We start from the raw sequence: 25,904 nt of genomic DNA on the forward strand, positions 1-25,904 counted from the left end.
TAGCTTCTAGGATAAAATACAAACTCTTCTCTTGGACATTTAAAGCTTTGTTACATTCTGGCTCTATTCCTGAAGCAGGTGTCCCAAAAGTCGTAGTGCAATTTAAAGCATTGCTTTTAAGCATATTATTCTTACTCTCCTTCCTGCACCCAACATTTCCAAGTAAAGTAGCCTACTTATTGTCCCCATGTGTCATCATCCTTCCCCCCATGTACACACACATTCTGTCTTTCATTTCTGTCCTTTTGCACGGGCTCTTTCCTATTCCTGGAATGTACCACTTTGTAGAAGGTTCAAGCTTTTAGAATTAGTGTTGAGTTATCCTAATCCTCCAGTTGCCCATTTCCTCTGATCCCACCAATATGTCTATCTGTTTCTCTCCAGTGAAATGGAGGCTCCTTGAGACCAAGGATATATTCTTTTTTCACGTGTAGTGATGGGCTCTTTTGAATGAATGGATGGATGCATGATTCCTTCATATCTGTCATTTTTTATGGCATAATAATAGTCCATTACATGAATAATTCTACTACTACTACCACCACCACTAATACCGTTGTAACCAACATCCATTTATATAGTGCTTTAAGCTTTACAAAGCATTTTACATATGTTCTAACCTTTCTGTAGTTGGTAGGTGCATTTTATTTTATTTCCAATTGTTTGTTGTTACAGATAATTGCTTCTATAAATATATTTTCTTGCTGTCAGTGACGTCCTTTAGATATAGACCCTGTAGTGGGAGTTCTAGGTTAAAGAGTGTGAACAATTTAGTAACTTTTATTGTATAATTCTAAATTGTTTTCTATTTATCATTTTGGGGAAATGCCCATAATCTTATATATCTGGATTCAAATTTTTATCAAAGTTATTTTTTTGTATTATTTTTTGTGGTCCATATTCTAATCCATATCTGCTGATTTCATCTGCATTGATTTTATTTGTTCAGAAGCTTTCTTACATGTATGTGTTTATTTTGTCTTGTGTATCTTTTTGTCATTAATTCATCCCCATCTGTAATTGTGTTGTATATGTTCATTTCATTCTATTGTCATTGAAATTTTTATGGTGTTATTTTGGATAAATTATTCATTTAAAATTGATTAATTATCATGTAACATAAAAGATGTTACTTAAAACACATTTTTGGCTAAACTGACTTTCAGTTTTCTTAGTTATTGTTGAGTGAGTCCTCTGCTCTTCACCCTAACCCTCCTAGTAGTTTATGTAGTTGGAATTGGTGGGGGGCAATTAGGTGGTGAAGTGAATAGAGCACCGGGCCTGAAGTCAGGAGGACCTCAGTTCAAATGCGATATCAGACCAAACACTTGACACTTAGTAGCTGTGTGACCCTGGGCAAGTCACTTAACCCCCATTGGCTCACCAAAAAAAGAGGGGGAAAAAAAGGATTGGTGGACACACTATACTGCAGAGCACATTTGTTTGTCGGTCTTACTTGTCCTACTCTATTTGGAAGATCTTTTCTGTTTTTTGTAGAATATTAGGTAATTTTGAGAATTACTGGTTTGTAATATAATTTAAGATCTGTAATACCAAGTTACTTTTAAAGTATTAAAATTACTAAATATGTTATTTAAAAAAAAACTTCATTCTGTTCTTGACTTCAGAAATAGTACTTGAAGCTGTGATGAAATGAATTTATGCCATGTTGTAGCAATTGGGCTTGGGCAGGATAATTAGTATTTAGATACTTAGGTTGCTGTTTCTTTAATATTTCAATGATCTGTATTTTCCTTAGTGTATGAATATCACTTCCTCTGATATAGATTGCAACTCTTTCGTTACTTAGAAGATGATTATGAATTCTTGGGACAGAATTTCTTTATTCTGAGACCAGTCTGGTTATGAGCCTTTCTGAACCAGAGTGGTCTTGTCTTTAGGGGACAAAGATACTATGTTATATTGTTGGTTTAGTAGTTTCAACTCTGCAGCTTTGTGCAAGTTGTACCAGAACCTGAGTTCTGTAGGCATAGACTTTAACCCAGTGTCCTTAACACTTTATAAATATACTCATATATTCCTAGCAATCTCTCATAAAGTAGTTAAAAAAAAAAACCAAACTTTAGATGAGTGTTTCTCTACACTGTGCTGCAAGGAATCCTGAAAAAGCCAAGGTTTTTTTTAAAAAATGAATTTTCTATTGTTTGTTAATTTTGAAAAATAGTTTTAGAGGGTTTTATTAGAAAGCATCTGGCAGTTTTGTTTAAACTAAAGGATTCTGCCATCAATTAAAAGTTTGAAAACACTGGTCTATACTCTCTTTAAACATATGTTGATGTAATTTTAGAGTATGTATTGTTATAACTTTTTTAGCACTAAAATTAAGCACTAAACTTATAATCTCAAAGGTCATTTGATTTTTTTTAAAAGTAGTATGTATGGAAGGCAGTGTAGTGTATATAAATGAGAAGGTGTGCCTCAGTTTATTATGTGCTAAGCTCTAGGCACACAAATAGAAGAGTTAAGTTAATCCCTGCTCTCAAGGAGAATTGTCTCCCTCACACTAATAGGGGGAAACTACACATAAAAGAAAGGTCATTTGTAGGGTGGGTGGGAGAGTCTAGAAATACTGGGGGTTGCCTAGGGGGCCTAAAACTGATCAGCAGATCAGATGACAGTGCTGAGGATCTTTAGAGGTAGAAGGCAAATAGGCTGTTCTCTGGTGGTGCTTTTTCCATCTTACCAGAGTTTTTGGCTTCCATCTCATCCAAGCCATGGGAGCAGTCAGGTATCTCTCATGGGGATTCTGGGCAAGGGAGGCATCAAAGGAGAAAGGGAAGGGAGGAGTAGGGGAATAGGAAGAAGAGTTGGACCTTGGTTCTTGACAGGGTCTTCTTGACCTTGATTCAGGTTCTGCTGACAGGTATTAGCTGTGGGACCTAGGCAAAGTCACTTAATTTCTCAATGCCTCAGGCACTTTTCCTTAAACTGTAAGTTGTAGAGTGGTTTCCTATCTTCATTGGCAGATACCAGTGAAATCACAGGTCTTTTCCCACCCCCACCTTCCCCTTACATTTGAAGACCTTTTTTCACTTTTTTTTGATGATTCTCAGGGCCTGTGTGATCCTTCAGCATTTCAAACAACTTCTTAAAGTTGTTTGCAAGTCTTGCCCTGGAAGAAGAACCCACTTATGGGTACGTAGAAACATGGCGCCTTAAGAAAAGTTAAAAAAGTTATCCTAACAGTGTTGTCATTGAGTGGAGAATGGGATGATAAAGAATTAAAATGAGTGGTAGAAAAGCATAGTTTATCTATTCACTAATATAACAGATTTATTTCTAGACATTTGTTCATTTGTGTTTGACTCTTGGTGACCCCATTTGGGATTTTTTTGGCAAAGATACTGCAGTGGTTTGCCATTTCTTTCTCTAGCTCATTTTACAGATGAAGAAACTGAGGCAAACAGGGGTAAGTGACTTGGCCAGGGTTACACAGCTAGTAAATGTCAGAGACAAGATTTGAACTTGGGAAGATATGTCTTCCTGACTCCAGGGCTGACACTCTATCCACTTAATGACCTAGCTGTCCCCATTTCTAGACAAGAGGGATGAAAAATAAGTACTTGACTTATGGGCTATGTGACACAATTATAAAATAATGTTAGCACTTGAAGAAAAATGTGCTGTATAAAGTAATGTGGAAACATAAGTTACTTGTGTTTGTGATTCTTAGTAATCTGGTCAGTTTATTCTTTTTTTTTTTCTAATTTATTTTTAAAAATTTCTTGGTGAGGCAGTGGGAGTTAAGTGACTTGCGCAGGGTCACACAGTTATTAAGTGTCAAGTGTCTGAGGCCAGATTTGAATTCAGGTCCTCTTGACTCCAAGGCCAGAGCTTTACCCACTGTGCCACCAACCCAGCTCCCCCCCTACCCCCGGCCTTTTTTTTTTTTGGTCAGTTTATTGTTAATAATTCTTTCAAACAATATGGGGCACAATCTTAATTATTTGTGTTGTGACACATCTCTGTTTATAACTCCTTTTCTTGATTATCTGTCCTGACACATGACTTTCTTTCTGTTCATGCTTTTTGTACAGCTTCCTTTCCAACAGGAAAGTTTTTTTGAAACCTAAACACTTAATCATTGCCCTTGATTAAGGAAAGGCTTTAGAGGGCGTAATTCATTATTTTAGTCTGGTGATTTGTGTCAACCTAAGGTGACATTCATATCCTTTTTCTAGAACGTGATAGAAAAGATATGATAGTTATAACAGATTTCTGAAGTCATCTTAAGACATAAAACTTCTCTCAATTGTGTATCAATATGTATATTATATTCATATTGTGGATTCAGTTAAAGTTCTTCGGTACTTGGTGTGTTCAGAACACCCTTAGGAAGTAAGTGATGTATAAAGCTGGAGGTTTATGTGTCCTAGATTGTTCTTCGTTAGTAGAGGAAAACAGTAGAAAGAGTAGCTTATTTTGGCATTTATAACATTTGATTAGTATTAAGTGCATATCATGTGATTTTATGCTAGTAAGTTGTAAACTTAGATTTAAAATAAAATTATTGCACATTTAGCCACTTGAAATGCTCTCGTGGAAAGTTTACGATCTAAAATAATCCTTTGGTCATGACTTCCTTTTGTAAAACAAAAACCTTCTCCAAATTGAGTAATTTGCTTCTCATTTACCTACTTGGGTAAGTTAAGAATTTCAGATATCAGGTTTGGTTTAAAGAATGATATGCCTGTGCTTACCGTACTTATGCATCTTCACATGTGACCAGTATTTTTGTTTAATCATGTCCATCAAGGATGTTACTCATTTACTGTCATTTGTCATTTTCCCTTACTCCACCCCCAATCTAAAGACTACATAAAACTGGCTTATGCCACTTTATTTGCTTCTTTTGAAAAATTGGAAATTATGTACATAAACATTTTATTTAAAATGTCCCAACTTTAGGTGCTGTTGGTAAAATTACTTATGTGAGTGCACATAAACTCAGTTTTAAAGAACTATGAAGAGTTGATTTTCTTAAAGGGATGAAACTCCATTGTGATTCTTTGTGCTTCTTGTCTTTGGAATTCTGAACATGCCACATTGTCTAGATACATTTTTACTACTATATAGATTTATCAATCATGTTATTTAATAGTGAATATTATCGGCATACAAGGCAAACATCAGACAGACAAAAATATTAATCTTGATGTTTATATGATTTTGTTAAATATTTAACTTCTAAAAGATTTGAATAATTGCCAAGACCCGAACCATTAAAAAGTTAGGTGACTTGTCAAACATAAACTTCTTCATTGGTTCTGTTTAATTTTAGAAACTTTTCTACACTAGGAGTTGAAGCTGTGTCTTTGGGACTTATGTTAAAGACAGTAAGTTAATCCATCATGGTGTGTCTTCATATTGTTGGCAGTGCTGTTTACTTTACAACAGTATCAAGAAACACTAGTGAGTTTGGAGAAGTTCCACTTAACTTTTAAGGGGTCTTTTGAGTTCAGAGACCTGGTTTCAGCAGAGGGCAATGTGCTTGCCAGTCCATGCACTTTATTACTTAGGACAAAAATATTTATTTCCTTGACTTACCTTTTGCCTCATGCTGTAAGCAGTTTTATTTTTACAACCTCCCTGCCCTGGAGAGGCATGCAGTAATAGTGTTACTCTCTGCTGGAAGTTGACTCATTTTAATTAGGATTTTTTAAAGCATCCTCATAGTGTTTGTATAGTTTTTCATAGATATTTAAGGATGATCTTCCATATCAGGAGCTTTAGTAGATGATGATGTTTGAAAAAGAAACAAGTGAAGAATGGAAATTCTTCAGAATTTGATCAGCAAAATAATCCGTATTTGAATGTACAGAAGAAAACACAATGTTAAATTTCACTACCCATTAGAGCCTTCTTAAACCACTAGAATTTTTCTGCAGTTTATTTTTATGAAGAAGGCAAGTGACCAAAAAAATCTGTATCATGAATTTATTTAACAGAATAAAAAAAATTTTCTAGGGCAAAATTCAAATGTAGTGTATGCTTTAGTCTATCTCCTATGCCTTCTGTACTTACTCTGTCGGAGAACTAATGCTTTATTATGGCTTTTTGTGCCATCCTCTTTGTGGATAACTTCAAATCTGTACCTTCGTCTCTAGCCTCTGATCCCAGCCTGTATTCTAAATGGGCTGCAGAACTCCTCCACTTGAAATTTATCCTCATAAACTCAGCAGCTTCAAAGTAAAACTCATCAGCTACCTCTACCATCCCATTTTACAGACTACCTATAGCTTTGTCACCTGTTAAAGCTTCACCTTCTTCCCTTGTAGGTAGTCATTGTCCAGTCTATTAATTCTTTCTTCACATGCTCCCATTTGTATTCTGTACTTTTCTTCTTTTTCTGCAGATTTGTTAAAGTACTTTCCTAGCAGTTCTGCCTAAGTCCCTCTTCCTTCCATTCATATTGTTTCCAGATCAAGTTCAAACTGTTCTGCTTAGTTTTTAAATTCATCTCCATCTATTTCTTAGCCTATTTCTTAAACATGTGTATTTTCCATTTGCTCTTATATAGTTACGAATTATGGAACACTACGATCTTGGGACAGTCAGGATTAGAAGTGGCCAAAAGGGAATGGAAACATGATGTTGGGCATCAGGCTGCATCATGTTACCAGTGATGTGCACAAAAGAAGTGTTATAGCTCCAAATATGTTTGACAAAGTCGGGGAGGGCAGTTACATATTGAAGGTAAACAATCTGATTATTATTTTGGTATCCTTAAGTTATTAAAAGAACCAGAGGACGGTCTCCAGAACATTGGATATTGTGGAGAATTCATGGAAGAATAGGGGTAAGAGAATAACCCAAGAGGAAAAGATGTGAAGGGTTGTGATACATATCATTCTGGCAGCACCTTCTCTGTATCTATACTTAATTCCCTCCATTTGCCAGTATAACTTTATGTACTAATTATTATTCAGTCTCCATACGTACTGCCCTTTCTGGGTGCATGTTTATTTTCATGCCATGGCTCTTATATCTCTTTCTATATCCTGCCTATACTTTTAAAGACCTATCTGAAGCCCTGTGTTATTCTTGAAATATTCAGTAGGCCACTTGTAGACATGCTTCTGACAACTTTGTATTGTATGAAAATGTCCTGTTTCTAATTGTTTCATTTTGTTTTTCTCACTTTCCCTTAATAAATTATAAACTCCTTGTTGTCATATGTACCATATTAAAGCTTTTTTGCTTAGGATAGTGCTAGGCATATAGCAGGCACTTCTTAAACTGTGATTTGGCATCCTGTACATTAAGTATTCATGATTGGAGAGAGACCTAAAGTTCTGGTCCTAGTCCCAGCTCTGCTCCTAACTACTCATGGACATAACAAATCACTTGACTTTTCTAAACTTCAGTTTCCTCATCTGTAAAATTAAGCAAATGGGGCCATGTGATCCTCAAGGTCACTTTCAGTTCTAGAGTTCTGTCTTCAAAATAATGATTATGTGATACTACTGTATGATAAAAAAAAAACCCTTAAATTCTAAGTTTATTGTAGCATATCTGTTACTAAAGTAGGAAGATAAAGCTAGTCTCTTCCTTCCTAGTAGGTTGGAACTAAGAAGATATGATTACAAAGAAATGATTTGTGATAGGGCAGGTCTTAGAAAAGCCTTTGTTTTACTCATTCACTCAATTGTAAATGTTCTAAAGCACCTACTGTTAGTTAAAAAACAAACTGTCCATAATGTAACTGAAACATAATACAGTAGAATCTAAACACTATTAATTCGTAAGATTGTTTCTAAGGACAGATGCTTCTAGAGGTCCAAGGTTGGATGTCAGTAATTCTATTAGGACTGGAGAGATCATCTAGCCCAACCTCTTTGATTTACAAATTGAAGAAACTGAAACCCTGAGAGGTTGTGACTTTAGTTCTTACTGCCTGAAGTAGTATGCCAGTACTGCTTGGATTTCAGTCCAGGTCTTCACTACAAAGTCATGTACTCTCCTTACAGGTTTCCTTCATTCCCTCCTTACCCCTCTAATCACCTGGTCACCCTGGAACAAGAACTCTTGTCTCTCTGTTTCTTGTCTCACTGACAGTGGGAACGTCCTTCTCCTGAACAGGTAGTATAGTCCCTTTTGGGTTAGGCTGTGAGAAAGGAAATATTAAGAATGATGAAGGTGTCATAGGAAATCCAGTATAGAGCTAGAGGGAGAGAGGGTATAGAATATGGGGGTAAGAATAGAGTATGGGGCTCTGGGAATGAAAACCATGGATAAGAGTTCTGGGCAGTTATGAGTCATCACAAGGAGTTAGAGCAGGTTGCTTGATCTTTTCCTTCCTTCATTCCTTTCCCGTTTGCCTGAACAAGTTCTATCTAGTAGAAGGAGCAGAAATAGTATCTGGCAGAGTAAAGAAGAACGTCAGAGAAGAGCTCTGGAGGAATTGGGGGTGTTGAAATATAAGTATTCTAATAATAATTATTATTATAACAGCATCTTTAAGGTTTGCAGAATTCTTACATGTGTTATCTCATTTGACACAAGCTGATCACAGAGTAGAATTAGACAGGAGAGGGTCTTAATTCTAGCTGATATTGATATCATTTTAATAGTATTCACTGTCTTTGAGGCAGAGGTGAAAGTTATGAGAAACCATGGGTGGGGGGGTCCTGCGTAGTGATGGGGGGAGGTAGGTGTTTGGGTGGATAGTGTAGATCTAGAGTTTTACTGGTTTAGAGAACTCCCTCTAAGGTGAAAGAAACTTAATCTACTAATTGCACCTGCTCTGTAACTCATTGTCTTAGTTGCTAGACCACTAAGAGGTTAAATGACATTGGGGGAAATCATGCAATCAATGTATCTGAGATGGGACTTTAATCCCCAGGTCTTTTGACTTTATTGCTAGCTTTTTACCAACTATACCACCTGCCTCTTTGGGGTTGGTATTAAGAGAATTTGATTTCTAGAAGGGAAGAGGGATCTGTTCAGTGTCAGCAGTAGTAGGGCAGAAGAGGAGAGTTTGTGTCTACTGTTTGTCTACTGTTGGTTTGTAAGAGAGATTGGTAAATCAGGAATACATAAGTACAGAATTGCTTATATACTGATGGATTTTAGAAAGTTTTCTATTATAACATTTGAAATAAAGATATTTCTGGTTAATTTTTAGATAATTAGAGAAGTTTAGATAATTAGATAATAGAGAAACAAAACATCCTTGTTTGTATATTCTGGTTAATTGAGGTTTTAGAGTTCTCTTTGGTATAAATATACAGGTTACCAGAAAAATAAGTTGAGGTTACAATGAGTTATATTGTTAAAATTTTATTAACCTTAATTTTCACCTTAAGTATTTATTTCTAATTTAGAAAACATTTTAGCTACAACTTTTTTTTCCCTTTCATCCAACAACTTTTCAAAACTGTTACTAATTTTGGCCATCTTCCACCTTTTTGTCTTCCATAACACTGGAGTCATTGAGATTGCTAGGCCTTCTGAGCTCATCTCTCTTCTCCTCTGCCCTGCCCCACCAGCCTTTCCAGCCTTAACATTGTATTACTTCCTATCACACACAATACGTTGCTGCTGACGTGTGCTGTGCCTAGTACTCAGAGCTACACTTCCTGCTTCCACACAGCCCCAGGCTTTTAGGGTTTTAAATCTTCCTTCCAGTTTCAGTTCTAGGGACTCCATTGCCAGGAAGACAAGGTTGTTGATGTTCTCACTCGCTTAAATTACCTTGTATTTATTTACCCTTGTGAGTGTTATCTCTGTTGCCCTAGTAAAATGTAAACACCTTGAGGTAAAAGACTTTTGTATCCCTAACATCTAGCATGGTTTCTGCCATATAGTAGATGATTAATAAACATTTATTGAATTTAAATCTTCTTGTCACTCACTTGCTATTCTGGACACTTTTCCTTCTCTCTGCTTATACACAACCTTATTTAAGTTGAGAATAGACGACATTGTTTTTCTTCAAGCAAATAACGAGGTCAGGCATCTTTGCCTGTATTTCTTCTAATTTTAAATATCAGATGTGAGCATCACTACTGCAGCTTTGCTTGATTTTGGTTTATTCTTCCAGCTTCAAGAATAGAGAGTAGTAGATTTAGGGATTTAAGGAAATGGTACTACACTTTAGAATCCAGTGATTTTTCTTTCTTTGCTTCATAAATCCAGGTGTGGAATGCAAGTAAATGAGGAAAAGGCATAGGTAAACATTTGCCAAGTGAAAAGATAATTGATGCACACAGACATAAAGCCTTGTTAAGCAATAAAAATATATGAAAATGTCAGGAGTATGAAGTAGGGGGCACAAATGTTAAGTACAAAGGTCTGTTAGTGGCCATCAGGCATTATGCAACCTTTTAGGAAATAAATAGTATACTTTTCCCTTAGGGAAAGAGGGCAGGATAGCTTTCTGTTGCCCTGGACATTGGAAGGCAACGAATCCATCCTTCTTCTTTCTGAGATAGGCAGAGATGAATACTGTCTTTTAAAGGAATTGAAGCTTTGGGCAGAAAATTTTCCTTCATGGGAAGAAAGGTGGTCAGTCAGAGTGCACATTAGGGCATTCTGCTTTTCTCATGTTGAAAGCCACAGGAGTGTCCTGCCAGAGGAGACTTAGGTGCAGCATGCCAGTACGGTTAAGGCATCGAAGATACACACAAAGGGGAACTACTAAGGGGAGAAAAAACTACTAGTTGGGGGAAACTACCAGCAGTCATTTATAGTAATTTAAATTTTATAGATCTTCAGTTCAGTGATGTAAAGAAGATACTGGATCATAATTATCATTGCTGACGTTTATATAGTGCTTTATGATCATGAAGTAAATTTTCATGCAATATTTCTTTTGATTCTGACAACTCTTTAGGTAGGTTGTGGTATAAATGCTATCTCTTCTAGCAAATAAATCAATAAGAGTTTTTTAAAGAGCCTTTTTTCCCTGGCACTGCTAAGTGCTGAGGCTAGAAATAAACTACAAAGATCCTTCCCTCAAGAAGCTTACATTTTAATGAGGAGATACAACATATTCACAAATAAACATAAAATAAATGCAGAATGACTAACAGATTTTTGGAAGGAGTTGTACTAACTGCTTGGGGAATCAGGAAGGAGGAGGTGCTAACAGTTCTTAAGAGTTGAGGAGGGAGATAAGATCATTCTAGCTCTGGGCTTATCAAACTCCCCAGTGGAATGTGTAGGAAACTCCAAGTAGGATAAGGAAGTGGAGTCTCTGAAGGCCAAGTGAGAGAGTTGGGACTTCAGACCAACCTTTGGTGCCTTTTCCAGTCCATTGAGCTAATTAATTATACTTTGGAATTGGGGATAGAGAGCAAAGGGAAAGGCCTGGAGCTTGGAACTCCTCAGGCCAGGGATCTTGAGGTATGGATATCCCCTTCACCAGTAAAGATCTTTGAAATTTCCTTAGGGTACTGAGAGATTAAATTACTTGCCCCATCCCTTGTTTGTTCTAGATCTTGACTTCACACTGCCCCATGTCCATTATGTGTGTGTGTGTGCCTGTGTGTATGTAATGGATATAGTTAAATATATATGTGTGTGTGTGTGTGTGTATACACGTACATATACATAAAGTCACATTCTTTTATTGAATTTATCACATAAGAGCTTTAGTTTTAAATGCCCTCTTTGTAATGGGTTACTTAATACTTGGTGAGAATACCAAGGGTAAGTGAGTAGATCTTCATATAAAAGGTCTGAGTAGATATTTAGAGTTATCTAAATATTTCTTTTTGTTACTTTTTAGAAAGAGGGGAACCATAGTTTAATGCAAAGGTTGATAGTTTTATAATGGAAAAAAAATCTATACACAAAAGTCCTAATTTATAAGACATATCAAATGATTCATATTATAAAAGATTTCTGCCATTTACAAGAGATTTACTACAAGATTCCTATTTTTAAAAAGTAGTTTTGAAGCTTGACATATTCAAAGTTTGCTTAAAATTAAGGATCTGTAGTCGACTGAAAAGAAATCAGAAATTGTAATATGTTTAGTATTTACTTACAGAAATTCATAGTTTCATTGACTTAAGAGTTGCAAGGGATGTTAGAGATATTCTTGTCCAAATTCCTCATTTTCAACGCAAGACAGTTTAGGCTCAGAGAGGTTGGTGACTTGCCAAAATGGCATGCACAGAATAATGTAGAAGAATTGGGCTTTGTATCATGTCCTTGGTCTCCAAATCCAGCGCTGTTTCTACTTTATTATATTACTCTTTTTTTTTGGCCCTTTTGACTTCAAAATAGGATAAGTAAAAAATTTGGGAGCAGATGGTTGATTTTCATCCTCGTTTACTATAGAGAAAGTGACTTCTTAGAATTTATACAGTTGAGAGTAGTAGAATTAATTGAAATATAGTTCTCAAAATTTCTTCTTTCAGCATTACATCCACACAGCATCACAAATGTTTAGAGCTGGAAGAGCGCTTAGGTCATAGCTTTAGGTTTGGAAAGGACATTTTTGGTCATCCAGTCCGGTCTCTTCCTTTTACAGATGATAAAACTGAGGCACAGTGAGGTCAGGTGACGTGGCCCAAGGCCACACAGAGGCAGATTGAATATTTGATGCCACTGTGAGTGTGCTTTATGAGAAAAGGGTGGAGTAATAGATTGGAAAGCGACTGAAAGATTTGTTTATATTAAGTCATTCTAAATATAGGCTTAATCTCAAACTATCTTGTTTCTATTCCTTTCCTCCAGATGCTTAGTAAAATTGTTTAAACAAAAAAAAAAGGTTTTTTTTTACATCTGTTATGCACATTTTCATTTTATTAATCATTTTATCTTTGGTTCAAGGAAAGGACTATCAGAGTTCTTTAATGTCTCCCTTCACAGAATTAGAAGGCTCTGTCAGTGGAGGCCATGGGTTGTTAAGGGAGGAACAGGGGTTGGGGGGAAGGATAGATAGTACAGAATTAGGAGAGATATGGTAGGGTGAGGTTGCTGAATGGAGAATGATTAGCATTCAGTACATTTTCAGGTTTTATATTACATGATACACTCCTTTTATTTATTTTTTTAAGTAAAAATATGTTAAATGAAGTAAGGCTACATGGGTAGTAAAGACAGCAAGTAAGTGACATCATAGTTTATAGAGTTTGCCAAAATTTGTTTTATGCGTGTATTTTCAAAAACATTTGTTGAATGAAACAAAACATGTTTGTTTTAGTGATGAATTGAGCCCTATGGGTTAATTTGTAGATTATAAAATTTACCGTAATTCTCTACCACACATTAACTAAATTTAGTATTTTGAATTAGTTAATTTTGTTGGTGCTTAGTACTGCTAAACATTTGTATTGGTGAGGTTACACGTATTAAAAATTATTTAGATCAGTATGAACCTTATTTGATCTGACCAAGTCAAATAGAATTTCAGAATATCAGAGTTGGGAGGGAGCCTAGAGGTTATAGTCCAGTCTGGCCAGATTGGTTTGGGCTGGATTGCTATATTTTACTCGTTTTTTGAAGACATCTTTATCATTTCGTCAGCATTTGTGTTGAATCGCTGGCAACGTGCAGTTAGTAAAAGAATTATAAAAAACTGTATTTTAACTGGTCTCTTTTTTTAAATTTAAACTTGTAGGATTCAGTGGTCCCAATTTAAAGGCTATTTTATTTTCAAATTGGAGAAAGTAATGGATGATTTCAGAACGTCAGCTCCTGAACCAAGAGGTCCTCCTAACCCTAATGTTGAATATATTCCCTTTGATGAAATGAAGGAAAGAATTCTGAAAATTGTCACTGGATTCAATGGGTATGCATTTTTACTATTTTAAACATTGAATTCATAATAAAATGTTAACTTGTTTCATTAAGTTTTGCTATGTCTAATTTTTTTTTTTATCATCCTTGCCGTTTAGAATTCTAGATTTTGCTCCCTGGAGCAGTTTTCACGTATGAACATCAAACTGTATGAATTTGATTAAAAGCAAATGTTCATGACATCTTTTTGGGTCTTATCCTATAAATAGTTTTTGGCTAATGTACAGTTTAATTTTAAAATATTTGCAGTTACCTTGTTTTTCTACTCAAAACACATCATGACCTTTTTTATGAAGTTAGATTTTATAAAATGAAACATCAGCATAAATAGAAGGATTCAAGTTGTATTTAACTTACAGGATTTTATTCTTAAATGGTACTACAACTAATGTTTTTATAGTTTGTATAGAACTTGTAGCTTACTAATAATAATAATAGCTACATATGTTCCCTACAGCAAAGTTAGTATTATAAATTTTATTGTGTTTAAAAATTGTCCAGAGTAACTTTTCTGGAAGGTGACAGATTTTAATTTCATTTTTTTAAAAGCACATTACATATATTATTTGCTTCTTTGTGAAAAGTTTCACTGAAACCATATTTTGTTAAAATAAAGCTGATTTTTAAAAAATGGACGTCTTATTTGGTATTGAAATTTTAAATAATTTCCTATAATAGTAATTTTAAAGGATTTGTGAAATAGTAAAAATATTTAGGAATCTGAATTGTACAGAATTAGATTTACCAGTAACAAACAGGTAGTTCCTTATGTCTTTAAAATATCAGTTATGATGAGTTATGGGAGTTATATTCGAATCTTGGTAGTTATTGAAAAGGGTTTCATCTGTGAGGACAGTTGGTGGAGCATAAATGTTTTTAATGTTTTTAGGTATTAAACAATGTTGAAACTTTGACTACAACACTGATCTTCACATTTGCCCGTGTAAAAAATGTGAGCGTTTATATTTCATAGCATTTCAACTTTAAGTTCACCAAACTATATCACTATGATTTTTAAAAGCTGAGATAAGAGGAAATGTTTTACATTTCATTTTGCACTTTATTGTTAAATACTATGACGTTATATGCTATTGCAAATCTGCAAGATACATGTACACAGCGCATATGCTATGAAATTGTACTGACATTCACAAAACAGTGAAATATTGATGGATTTAGTTAAATTCTGGGATATAATGGAGGAAAAAGGAATATTTACCTTTTTAATTTCTCAATTTATCTTTTAATTAAAATAATGACATATATAACTAGGCTCTGAAATATTTTGGACTTCTGTATAGCCTCTTTTCATTTGATTTCAGAGTTACGAACCACATAACATTTTTCCTGTTTTTGTTTAGCTAGGTAGAACCAAAGTCTTTATCTTTGATATGTTAAGTAAGATTTTTGTCGAGGATTTAATTATTCCAGTTTTTTTATCTAATGCATTATTGAAATCAAAGTATCCCCGGGGTTTAGTTACCTTACACCTTGAGATGTATTTTTGTGAGTCTTGTGTTTTTGCAGTACTCTTCAAAAATGAGCCATTCATTAATTTCTGGGTTTTTGTTGTTGTTGTTGTGAGGCTATTGGGGTTACGTGACTTGCTCAGAGTCACACAGTTAGGAAGTATTATGTGTCTGAGGCTGGATTTGAACTCAGGTCCTTCTGACTCCAGGGCTGGTGCTCTATCCACTGTGCCACCTAGCTGCCTCGTTATTTTTAAAAAGTTTCCCCTCCCTTTGCTAATGAGGTATACTTTTTTTGGTGTAGATGTATATTTTTTATTTGTTTTCACATATAAGTGAATTTGTGTTACAGAACAGTATTTTTTTTAACCTAAAGTTTGGCTTTTGTTTCAAAATTAATTGATGGACACCTTTAAAATTTTGATAAGGAAAGTGACAGTGTTATCCATACTCCAGAAACTAATGGTTGTTTTTCTTTTCTTTTTGTTTTTTTAATGAGGCAATTTGGGTTAAGTGACTTGCCCAGAGTCACACAGCTGGTAAGTTTTACGTGTGTCTGAGGCTGGATTTGAACGCAGGTTCTCCTGACTCCAGGGCTGGTGCTCTATCCACTGCACCACCTAGCTGCCCTGGTTGCTATTCTTAATGAAGGAAGTAAGCAGACAAGACAAGAGTAGAATATTAGGATATAATAAAGATTTTTGAATTCTTTAAATGAATTGTTTTACTTGGCACTCATCATTGTGTTACCTGTCAAGTAGAAGCACCAGAACTGCAAATTAAAAGGAATGAAGGTAACAGTGATAATATTTCTTAAAATTTGGTAAGATAATTTTTAAAAGGCTTTTCCCCCAATACATACTCCCTCACCTTTCCTTCTCCCTCTCCCTGTTTCTTAGTTTTTCTCCTCTTTTTGCTCTTTCCTATCATCTTTTTTGAGATCAAGTTAAAAAAAAAAAAGCAGCAAAACCAAAACAGACCATATAGCAAGGGGTACTTAACCTTTCTGGTGATGCCTGTGGAGGCCCTTCTCTTCGAGTATTTTTAAATACATAAAATAACAGAGGTACCAAGGAAATCACTTATATTGAAGTAAACATGCCATTCCCCCTGCCCCCGTCCTATTTCATAGAGTCCCTGAATCTGTGGACCCCAAGTTTAAGAAACCCTGAACTTTGAGGGAGTTTTATTAATTTCTTGTGGCCCCTAGAGTTGTTCTTTGTTTGGGATATGCTAGTAACTCTTAATACTTGTTGGATTAATAGAAAGGGTAAGGTTCTTCCTGCATGGCTAGGACTCAGACCACGTTGATAGCAGTTGTAAAAAGAAAAAAAAAAGACATTTCCTCAATTTAAACCAATTCTTAACTCTGATTTGCTTATTGGGGAAACTTCTTTTTAGCTCTTAGAATTAAGTTGTTTGCAGTGTATCCGTGTCAGTCATAATGTAGCATCTCCACATACTTTTATGGGAAACAATACTATTTATGCAATCTGTTCATCCCTAAAGAGCCATTAATCTGTACCGTATCCTGTTGTACTGTGGTTGTTATTTTAAAACTTTAAAGCAGTTACATGCCTCAAGAATCAGTGTGTGTGATGTGGTGGAAAGAGTGCTTGATTTGGAGTCAGAGATCCTGGGTTTGAATGTTGGCTTTGCCACTTTATTCAGGTCACTTTGGGCCAGTTACTGCTCCTCCCTTGGCCACAGTCTCGTCTTTGTTAAATGATGGAGTTGGACTAGATGCTCTCCAAAGTCCTTCCCAACTCTAAGTCAATGATCCCTAATTTGTTAAAAGTAACTGTTGTATTATGTTTTTTCTTCCCCAAAATTCTTTTTATATAGGGATTCAAGAACCCTGATTATACCGTAGTAACCAGTTGATTTGGCATTTGTCTTTACCAGTAAGGCATGTAGATACCTGCCCTACTTGTAGTACCTAGCTAAATGCTTTGTACATTATAGGTGCTCAGTAAATATTTATTGAATAAAAGATGAAGGGAATATACAATATTTATAGGAAGCATATTTGAGAATAGGAATCCTGATTATCTTGGAGCATGCACAAAAACATTTGATTTTTGTACTTTTAAAGAAAATACCATTATTAGCTAGTATTCATTATTATATTATTAGCTAGTATGAAAGAGGAAAATTTTACTGTAGATGGAAAATGATCTTTCTTTAGCCTGATTTCTGTATCCTGTCCAGGAACTGTTTCAGGATCTTTCTTATTTCCTCCTCCCCCTTTACCTCTTCTTCCTAGTCACTGGATAGGGGGTGGAGCTAGAGGAGTAGAAATTGTATTCAGTTTTTCTCTTTAATTGCTTTTACAGTGAAGCCATTGTAAATAGTAACTAAAATGTTTGCTTTACATTCCATTTATTTACACTATGCATTTTCCCCTTTAGCATAGATAAGTGAGAATTGATTTTATTTGATTTTTATAAAGTCCTTTAGGAAAAATTAATTAGTTGGTTAGTGTGGTGTATTGTGGCCAGTTGTTTTGCTCTACTTCTAGTATTCTTGAAATGGAAAGGCAAAGAGGAAGGAGCAGTAAGCTAATGTAGTTTTTCTTTACCAAGTAAATTAAGAAGTTAGGCTTCGTTTGAAGGCCTTGACTTGAAAAGCTTTGACAGATGTCATAGGGGCTTTATTTTTGCTTTTCAAAATATAATTGCTGGTCACTGTCAGTTTCGGATTCATTGAGATTATTAGAGGAACTTAATTCCTTTTGTATTTTCCAAAATATCCCATTGCCTTATGCCTTTCTAAGTCAATTACAGGGCTGATTTTATTTTAATTTAAATATTTTTTGAGCATAAAAAGAAAAGTTACATCTCTTCTCACTTAGTGGAATTAAAAATCCAAATTAGTCCCTGTAGTTAGAAACTTCTGTTTGCAGTGATATTCACACAAGGATTTCTTCAGGGTCAATCTGAAACAAGCCAAGATCTTAAGGAGGGAGCAAGTTTAAAAGGCCCCTTACTTTTGCTAAGCAGTGCCTCAAAACCAGGAAATGGTTAAAAAAAAAACCAGGAGACAGACATCCAGTTTTTGAGAGCTTTGTGTTAATGACTCAAAGTGAGCAGAATGAGGTCCCATTTGGTCCAGAGGTTGCTTTGCTTTTTTTTTTTTTTTAAATCACTAACCAGAGCTAATGGCCCTGAAGGAGCTGCAGCTGGCCTTTCATATAGAAGAAAGGGACAAGTTTCCTTACATAGACAGTAGTGCTTACTTTATTCTGTTGTAGGGAGCTTTGCCCAGAAATGTGTTTTCATTTATCTGCTTAGGGAATTTCCAGTGTGTTAGCAGTTCTACTGTAACTTTGAGGTTTATGAATGCTTGGGGGCGGTGAAAAGTTAAATGATTTTTCTCAGTCTCCTGCTGTGTCAGATGCAACGACCTGAATTCAGGGCTTCCTGACTCACCCTCCTATCATCTAAGCCAAGGTTCCTCAAAATCATTTCTCATTTTCGTTTTTACCTTTTGTAAAGATCATGGGAACTAAATAGCCTACATGGTAATACTTTGTGTTCTTAATTTTTTAATTTGGTTGAGTATAGTAGCTAATATTGGATATTAAGAGATTTCTGTTGCTAAGCTTGTCTATAAGGTAGTTTTTTAAGCACAGTCATGGATTCCCCAGTGGTAAATCAGTTCAAAGCTTTAACTATATCAAAGAGATTATATTTCTGCTTTTTTCTTTAGTCCTTTCAACCTGAATGCATGTTGTACATATTAAGAATGCTTAGGATTTGAAACTTAACTGATGACATATCTTTCAGTGAAACTATTTCTTCTGCAATTTTCAAACATAAGAACATTGGTAGATGCATTGGAGTTTTTTTTTTCTTTTGTTAGATCTAGAGACTGGCTTCATTAAACTCAGCAATCTTCACTTTTTTTTTGGCTGCACTACTATTTTATAGTTTAATTCAGGTTTCTAGTGTCTTGAACTTCACTTTACTGTTACTTATTTTTCTATATTATACGTTGGAGATCTTTCATCAAACGAGTTTTTCTAAGGTTGAGTTTGGGAGAGTTTATTTTTCCATAATTTACTGTGGTCTTTATTGTTTAATGTGATTTAAATTTAGCTATGATTTTTGAATCAATTACTTTGGGGTTTTTATAGAACCTTAACATTTATTTAAAATTTTCTCAACTATTTCAAGGAATTTTTTTCATACGAACCAAATATTCCTGGAAAAATTTAAGTAACTGAATTTATTAGGGCATATTACATTCTCAAATTTGTTTTGTTTTGTTTTGTTTTTTAGTTGGGGGGAGTGGCAAATAAAGGGTTGAACCAGAACTATATATTCTTTTGATTGCAAAGTTAGTATTTTAAAGTTAAATTATTCTGTTTAAAATTGTTGATGAGCTCTAGTCTCCTATTTTGTGCATAAAGGCTAGGATAAACCCTATGATTTCTATATACTACTGTGGCTATGTTTATACTTTTTGAACTTAACTTGTTTTCTCTGATGTGATTTAAGTATCAGATTCATTTTCCAAAAATTGGACAGCAATGGAATTGCTATTTAATTTGAATTTTATTTCTCTTATTTATAGTTTTCTTTGAAACTGTACCCATCTCCCCATTTAAAAAAACTTGAATAGAAGATACATGTTTCCATTTTTGTTGGGGAGCTGTGGTTGTTTCTTATGCATCTCTCAGGTGTTTAGGATTATCCTCTATAAGCAAATAGGTACTTGATACATTTTTTTCCCCTAAATATTCTATTAACCCTCTCTAATATTATTGAGGAAGTCTGTTCTTAACTTTTTGTAGAGATGTATCTAATGTGTTTGTTAGGGTAGGGCATTTGTCCAAGTATCTTAAATGGAGATTAATGGAGTGTGCAAGTCTTTTCCATAGTTAAACCAAATTTGGTGTTATTTGGATTGATCATATAAGATTATCACGAGCTCACTGATTTGCAGAAATAAATTTCTGGGTATCAATATATATCATAAGTTGATAGTTACCTTTGTGTCTTCAATTCTTTTCTCAAAGTCAGTTTATAAAAGGCATCTTTCCGAAAGGTAGAATAACTTTTTCTTTGAAATTTTTTGGCCTTGGGTCAAAGAAATGGGAGAGAAAAAAAATGACATACTGCCATCTCCTGGGCAGAAGGTAAAGTGCTGTTGAGTGCTTTTGAAATGTACAAAAATAAACAGAACTTGAGGACTTAAAGAACAACTATTAGTGACATTTCCCCTTTTAACATTTTAATAGGAAAAGTTTGTGGTAATTATAATGTAACAATTCTTTGTCTTTTGGTGCTTATAATGTTGCTTTGAGAGAAAATGTTGTAGTATTATCTGTCTAGTCTGTTAACCATTCCTTCCTAATAAGTTCATTTTATAAGTTTACTTCAATTTCTACAAGATAGGGAAAAATAAAGGATTAGCTTGTCCATCAAAAAAGCTGATCTCTTTGTTATGACTATTATTTAGGCTAATGTATTTGGGATACATATTTTAAAAGGGTAATTGTCAGCTTATTTAGTATATGCCTCATCTTTTGAACTACAGCTATATTTTTAGTTGTATTGAGTTCAGAGCAGATACTAATTTGGAAAATGAGGAATTTGGGATTTCTTGGCATCTTTTACCTGTCTGTATACCACAATGACCAAAAGGATGCTTTAATTTTTGATGAATAACTTTAATTTAAGGTAATCGTGCCTTTCAAAAATATGTTATAATAACTGATTAATTTAGGTGTCAGGTATTGCTAGTAGTGCTCGTGTTTTTAAAAAGTTGAGTACACGTTCAGTGATGTCCTTTAGAGAATAATTAATGTAAATATTATGTTTTTAAAATGTATTTAATATGTTTTGTTAATTTAAAACCACCTCATTTTGTGTGGATGAGTATTTGTGTCTTGATGTTGATATATAATTTCAGTTGATTGTCTTAATTCAAATTTAAATTCTTTTCATTATATTTTAATGATTATAAGAGAATGTACTGTTAAACTGTAGAAATTTGTGTAGCAGATACTTTTGAAGGGCTAGGTTTTATAACTGTTATGATTTTTATCTATGAAGCTAGGCAAAATATAATTAAATATGTTGTCATGTTACAGATCTTAGTATCTGAGCTGAAATTCAGTGGGATAGGTGACTCATTCTGGTAGTTGTTTTGTTTCTCTGTTGAAATAAAACTGCGTATAACTATATTTCCAGTAAGTTCATGGATCAGTGCTTTTTTTCATGAATGTAGGTATTTATTCCATTGGTGCAGAATGCCATCATTTTATGCTTTAGTAGATGATCTTCATGAATTGCTATTGCCCCCAGAATTCCTTTCCTATTGGCCACCTTTCTGATGATGAACTTTCCCTTATTTTTAGCTAGGTTGGTCTTTTAAGAATAACCAGTATATTTGGAAAGCCCGGTTTTTTTCCAGTTTGGTATAAGACTTGCCAAAGTTTGTGCTTTCTGGGGATAGTCCCGGGGAAGCCTGAAGTATCACTCTGCCATGGCGAGGTGTTAGAGCAGTACTTTACTGACAATCCTGACTTTGGTGTAGGACTTAGGTGTTTTTGTGTAATAATTCTCTTATAAATAATATAGAAATGTAGTTGCTAATTTGGGTACACAAATATTCTTTTCCATTTTAGGGGTGTATGCCCATAATTATACCATTAAAACTTTTTTTTAGGTACGAAGAAATAATTCCATTTGAAATTATAAGGGTAGAATTGTATGTAGTGCACTCTTTGCAGTCAAGAGTAATTCACCTTTAAAGCCTGTCCCACAGAAAAATCACAATTTTCTTGAGACTGTTATAGAAGAGCTCTTGCTAAGGTAAAGGATTAAAGAGTTGAATTTAGAGAATGAAATGACTATGACTGCTTTTGAAAATTTTAAAAATTCTTGTTTAAAACTTGAAAATATAAAACTTAAAGCTAGGTACCTTGATCTACAAGGCGAGAAGAGAAGGAAATAAGCATTTATTAAATGTCCACTATGTGCTAAATTGCATATATTATCTCATTTGATCCTCACAACAACCCCCTGAGGTAGGTATAGACTACTTATATTTCAAATAATCCTTCAATTTACCCTTATGTTTTGAAATTACTTTTAAGTTTGAATATTTTTTGTTTTTGTGCTATAATTTAAGTAATATTTTCTTTTAGGCAAGGAAGATGGGATGGGGGAGTAGTTTGCTTTTTGAAGCAGTTAAAGGACAAGTAATATTTTTTAATACCATCACTAAAAGCCACAACGGTGTTAAATTAGTCTAGGATATACTGTCAGTGAAAACTTAGTCCGTAATTTAATGCTCACAGTTCTCTCACACATTAATAACACAGTTTCTTAATTATAAAATTGTATTCTATTGCAGTATTCCTTTTACTATTCAGCGACTTTGTGAATTGCTAACAGATCCAAGGAGGAACTATACAGGAACAGACAAATTTCTCAGAGGAGTAGAAAAGGTATTTTTTAACTAATTGAATTGTATTATTTTATACACACACACAACACACACACACACACACACACACACACACGCTTGACCTAGGGATCTTGAGAGATATTTGGTGTAATTGTTTTGTTAGAAGTTTGTTAAAATTATCCTTTTATTTTATTTATCAGTTATATCTAGTAATACTATATCAGTCGTCGTTTTTATTAACTTTGGGAATAGATTATCAAATATATTCAGAATTAATACTAAAATTCTGATTAAAATTGAATTAAATTTAGTCCTGTTAGAACCTCTAAAATAACATGGATTTGAGGCTTTAATTTTTTATAAGGTTCCATGTTAGTTCCTTCTGTCGTGGCCCTATTCCCTCTTCCTCCTCCATCCCAAAACCCCTCTCCTTCTCTGTGGCTTTCCAGGTCCCAAACTGAAGGGGATTCTACTCAGCAGTGCTATCAGTTTTCTTGCTCTGCCAGGGAGATTTATTGTCAGTGCCTAACCTCCACTCTGGGACTTCATTGCCAGCATTTTTGCCCACCAGTGTTAGACTTCCAAAGTATTCGTTACATTAAAAGATCCATGATTTACTGCTGAGAATACTCCTTCCATCAATGCCTTTCTAGGTTGATGTAGGAGCTGCCAGAGATTGTCTTCTCCTGCATAGTCTTTGAAATCCTAGAGTCACCTTCACACCATGATGAAACATTGAAATAGAACTTTAGTAGAAATTGGCAATATTTAGGGTAAGAGAATTTGATGGGTTTTGTCTCCAAGAAACAAATTATAGTAATTAATTGTTATGGTAGGGGAAAAGCTTGATTTTTGCCCTGACTTTGGGATTTTGATTATCTTTATATACCACCTTATTTTCTTTATTAGTAAAATAGCAGGAATAAAGACCTTACTTCAGGATGGTTGTGACAGTAAGAATTAGTAAACATCATGTGGTCTTATTCTACTATTAAATTACCAATTTTTCTTATTGCAGAATGTGATGGTTGTTAGCTGTGTATATCCATCTTCAGAGTAAGTATAAAAATTCTTGCAATAGCTTTAAAAGTACTCTTTCTTTTTAGAATTGTGGAATTTATGCTCCCATCTCTGCCTCTTCACCCTAGCCTCATTAATTAGGGTGATTTTGATTTGTTTTTGTGATATTTCCCATCAGAAAGGTAGGCATTACTGGAATTGTATTTTCAGTACCAGTGGGTTAAATGTATATTAAAATCTCAGACTTATGAATGTATGTAATATAACAACAAAATCTGATCTGGCATGTATTATCTAACCTTTTTGTTTTTCATGTTCCTAAGCTGCTTATGTTCCTTGAACCAACTCTTATTTTACAATAGAAGTACATATGGCCTCTACTCTATGAACATCTACTCTATAAAGATTCTACTTCAGGAACTGAAGGAGATGGGGTTTAGAATTTGTTTAGGGAGGATTTCTTGGTTTCTGAACCAAGAGTTCTGAGAGGGGGTGAATCAATATTTCACTTGTTGTACTTGCATATTGGGTGTTTGGTGTCTCACAGATAAGGCATCTGCCTGTTGTTTGGCAGACATGCCCAATGCAGGCAGAATAATGTTTTCTTTGTCCATCTTAAAGGACAGAGCCTCTATGGTTGATTTATTTAAGGTTTGACAGATGAATCACTGCTTGTGAAGCTCAGGGATAATTAGCCCACCCTGAACCTAGGCACCTCCATTCCAGGATACCCTTAAGGCGAAGAATCTTTATCTTTTTTTGTGTGTTGTAGATCTCTTGTTTTTAAATGCATAACGTAAATGGATGGATAATGATTAGAGTTTGGGTAATGAACAACTTATAACTTATCTTTATGACTGAAGTATTGCTAGACTTTTAAGATTTGGTATGAAGTAGTCCACCTTAGGATCAAAATTTATTGAATTGATTAGATTTATTGATTAGATTTATTTCACTTTACAAACTTATTTCTGGAGCATGACAGTTTCAAAATGAAATGCTCCTGTAATCTACTGTACTTATTGGTAAAAAAGACAAAAAAACCCAACAAGAATAATTAAAAGAAAGGCAATAAAACTTTTTTGCCCATTGTTAAGGGCATAAAAAAGAAGTCCATTATATGATGACATTGATAATTTAACTCCAAAACTTAAATATTGGAACGGAATTATACTAGTACCATAAGACTAAGTCCCAAGATGGAGCATTCAAGGTAGCTCAGGTTTTGCTGGTCTGATTTTTCAGGTTAGAATTTGTCATGAGTAATTAGACAATATATGAAAGGGGGGGAAAAAGAAAATTTGATAAAGATAATGAAAAAAATATTCATCTTTAGGGTTAATAAGACAGGGTTTATTTTATGAAGTGTGTGGTTTCCTTATCATTCCTACATCCCCCAAATAATTTCTGTCAGTCAAGGCCTTCCTTTAGCCTTGACCGTTTGTATGTGCACGTACATTTTAAGGTCGTGTCATTGCATTTGGGAGAAGTATGGAGACTTTTTTTCTAGTTATATTAAAACCAAATGTTGACTCACACAAAAACCCTCTACTTCTTTTAGAAGGCATAGTTTTCATTACCAAAATTAAAGAATTTCAGCATTCTGTTATATAGTGGAATGTTTTCATTTCTCATAGGAAAAACAGTTCTAACAGCTTAAACCGGATGAATGGTGTTATGTTTCCTGGAAACTCACCGAGTTACACTGACAGGTAAGTTGGTTTTAGTGACAACAGACACATTTCCCCACTTTGGGAAATAGATCCTGTCCTTTCAAACATAGGCTTCTGATGGGAGTGGACAAATAACAAACAGAAAAGACTTATTTTTTGACACGTAGACTTGGGAGACAGAATATTCAGCATATTACATTTTGGGGAATTTATGTATGTCTGTATCTGGGGAAGGGTTAATTTTCATCAGAACAATAATGGTGCTTTATTATAGGTCTAACATTAATGGTCCTGGAACTCCCAGACCAGTTAACCGACCAAAGGTTTCTTTGTCAACCCCTATGACAACAAATGGTTTGCCCGAGAACACAGAAGGTAAAGAGTCAAATTTGCACCTGACTGAGGAGAAAAACCACAGGTTTGTATACATTTTACATATCTGTATTTTCACCAAAGTTAATCTATCACTAGATTCCAGTATAGTTTAATGTTGTCAGTCCTAAATGCACAAATGTAAGATATTAACTAGGAGAAAAATCAGCTC

At 34.5% G+C, this 25,904-nt stretch overlaps 1 protein-coding gene across 1 annotated transcript in view; it reads left to right on the plus strand.

Annotated features, from left to right (window-relative positions):
- Positions 1–25,904, plus strand: part of PPP4R2 (protein phosphatase 4 regulatory subunit 2) — a 61,416-nt gene that overhangs the window by 30,498 nt on the left and 5,014 nt on the right. The window contains 5 exon segments of the mRNA XM_021007550.2: positions 13,598–13,768; positions 22,614–22,707; positions 23,686–23,723; positions 25,325–25,399; positions 25,635–25,778. Of these exon segments, the coding sequence (XP_020863209.1) occupies positions 13,598–13,768; positions 22,614–22,707; positions 23,686–23,723; positions 25,325–25,399; positions 25,635–25,778 (522 nt within the window).

The sequence above is a fragment of the Phascolarctos cinereus genome, unplaced genomic scaffold (genome assembly GCF_003287225.1).
Source record: "Phascolarctos cinereus isolate Bilbo 61053 unplaced genomic scaffold, phaCin_HiC Scaffold_4;HRSCAF=312, whole genome shotgun sequence".
Taxonomy (NCBI): domain Eukaryota; kingdom Metazoa; phylum Chordata; class Mammalia; order Diprotodontia; family Phascolarctidae; genus Phascolarctos; species Phascolarctos cinereus.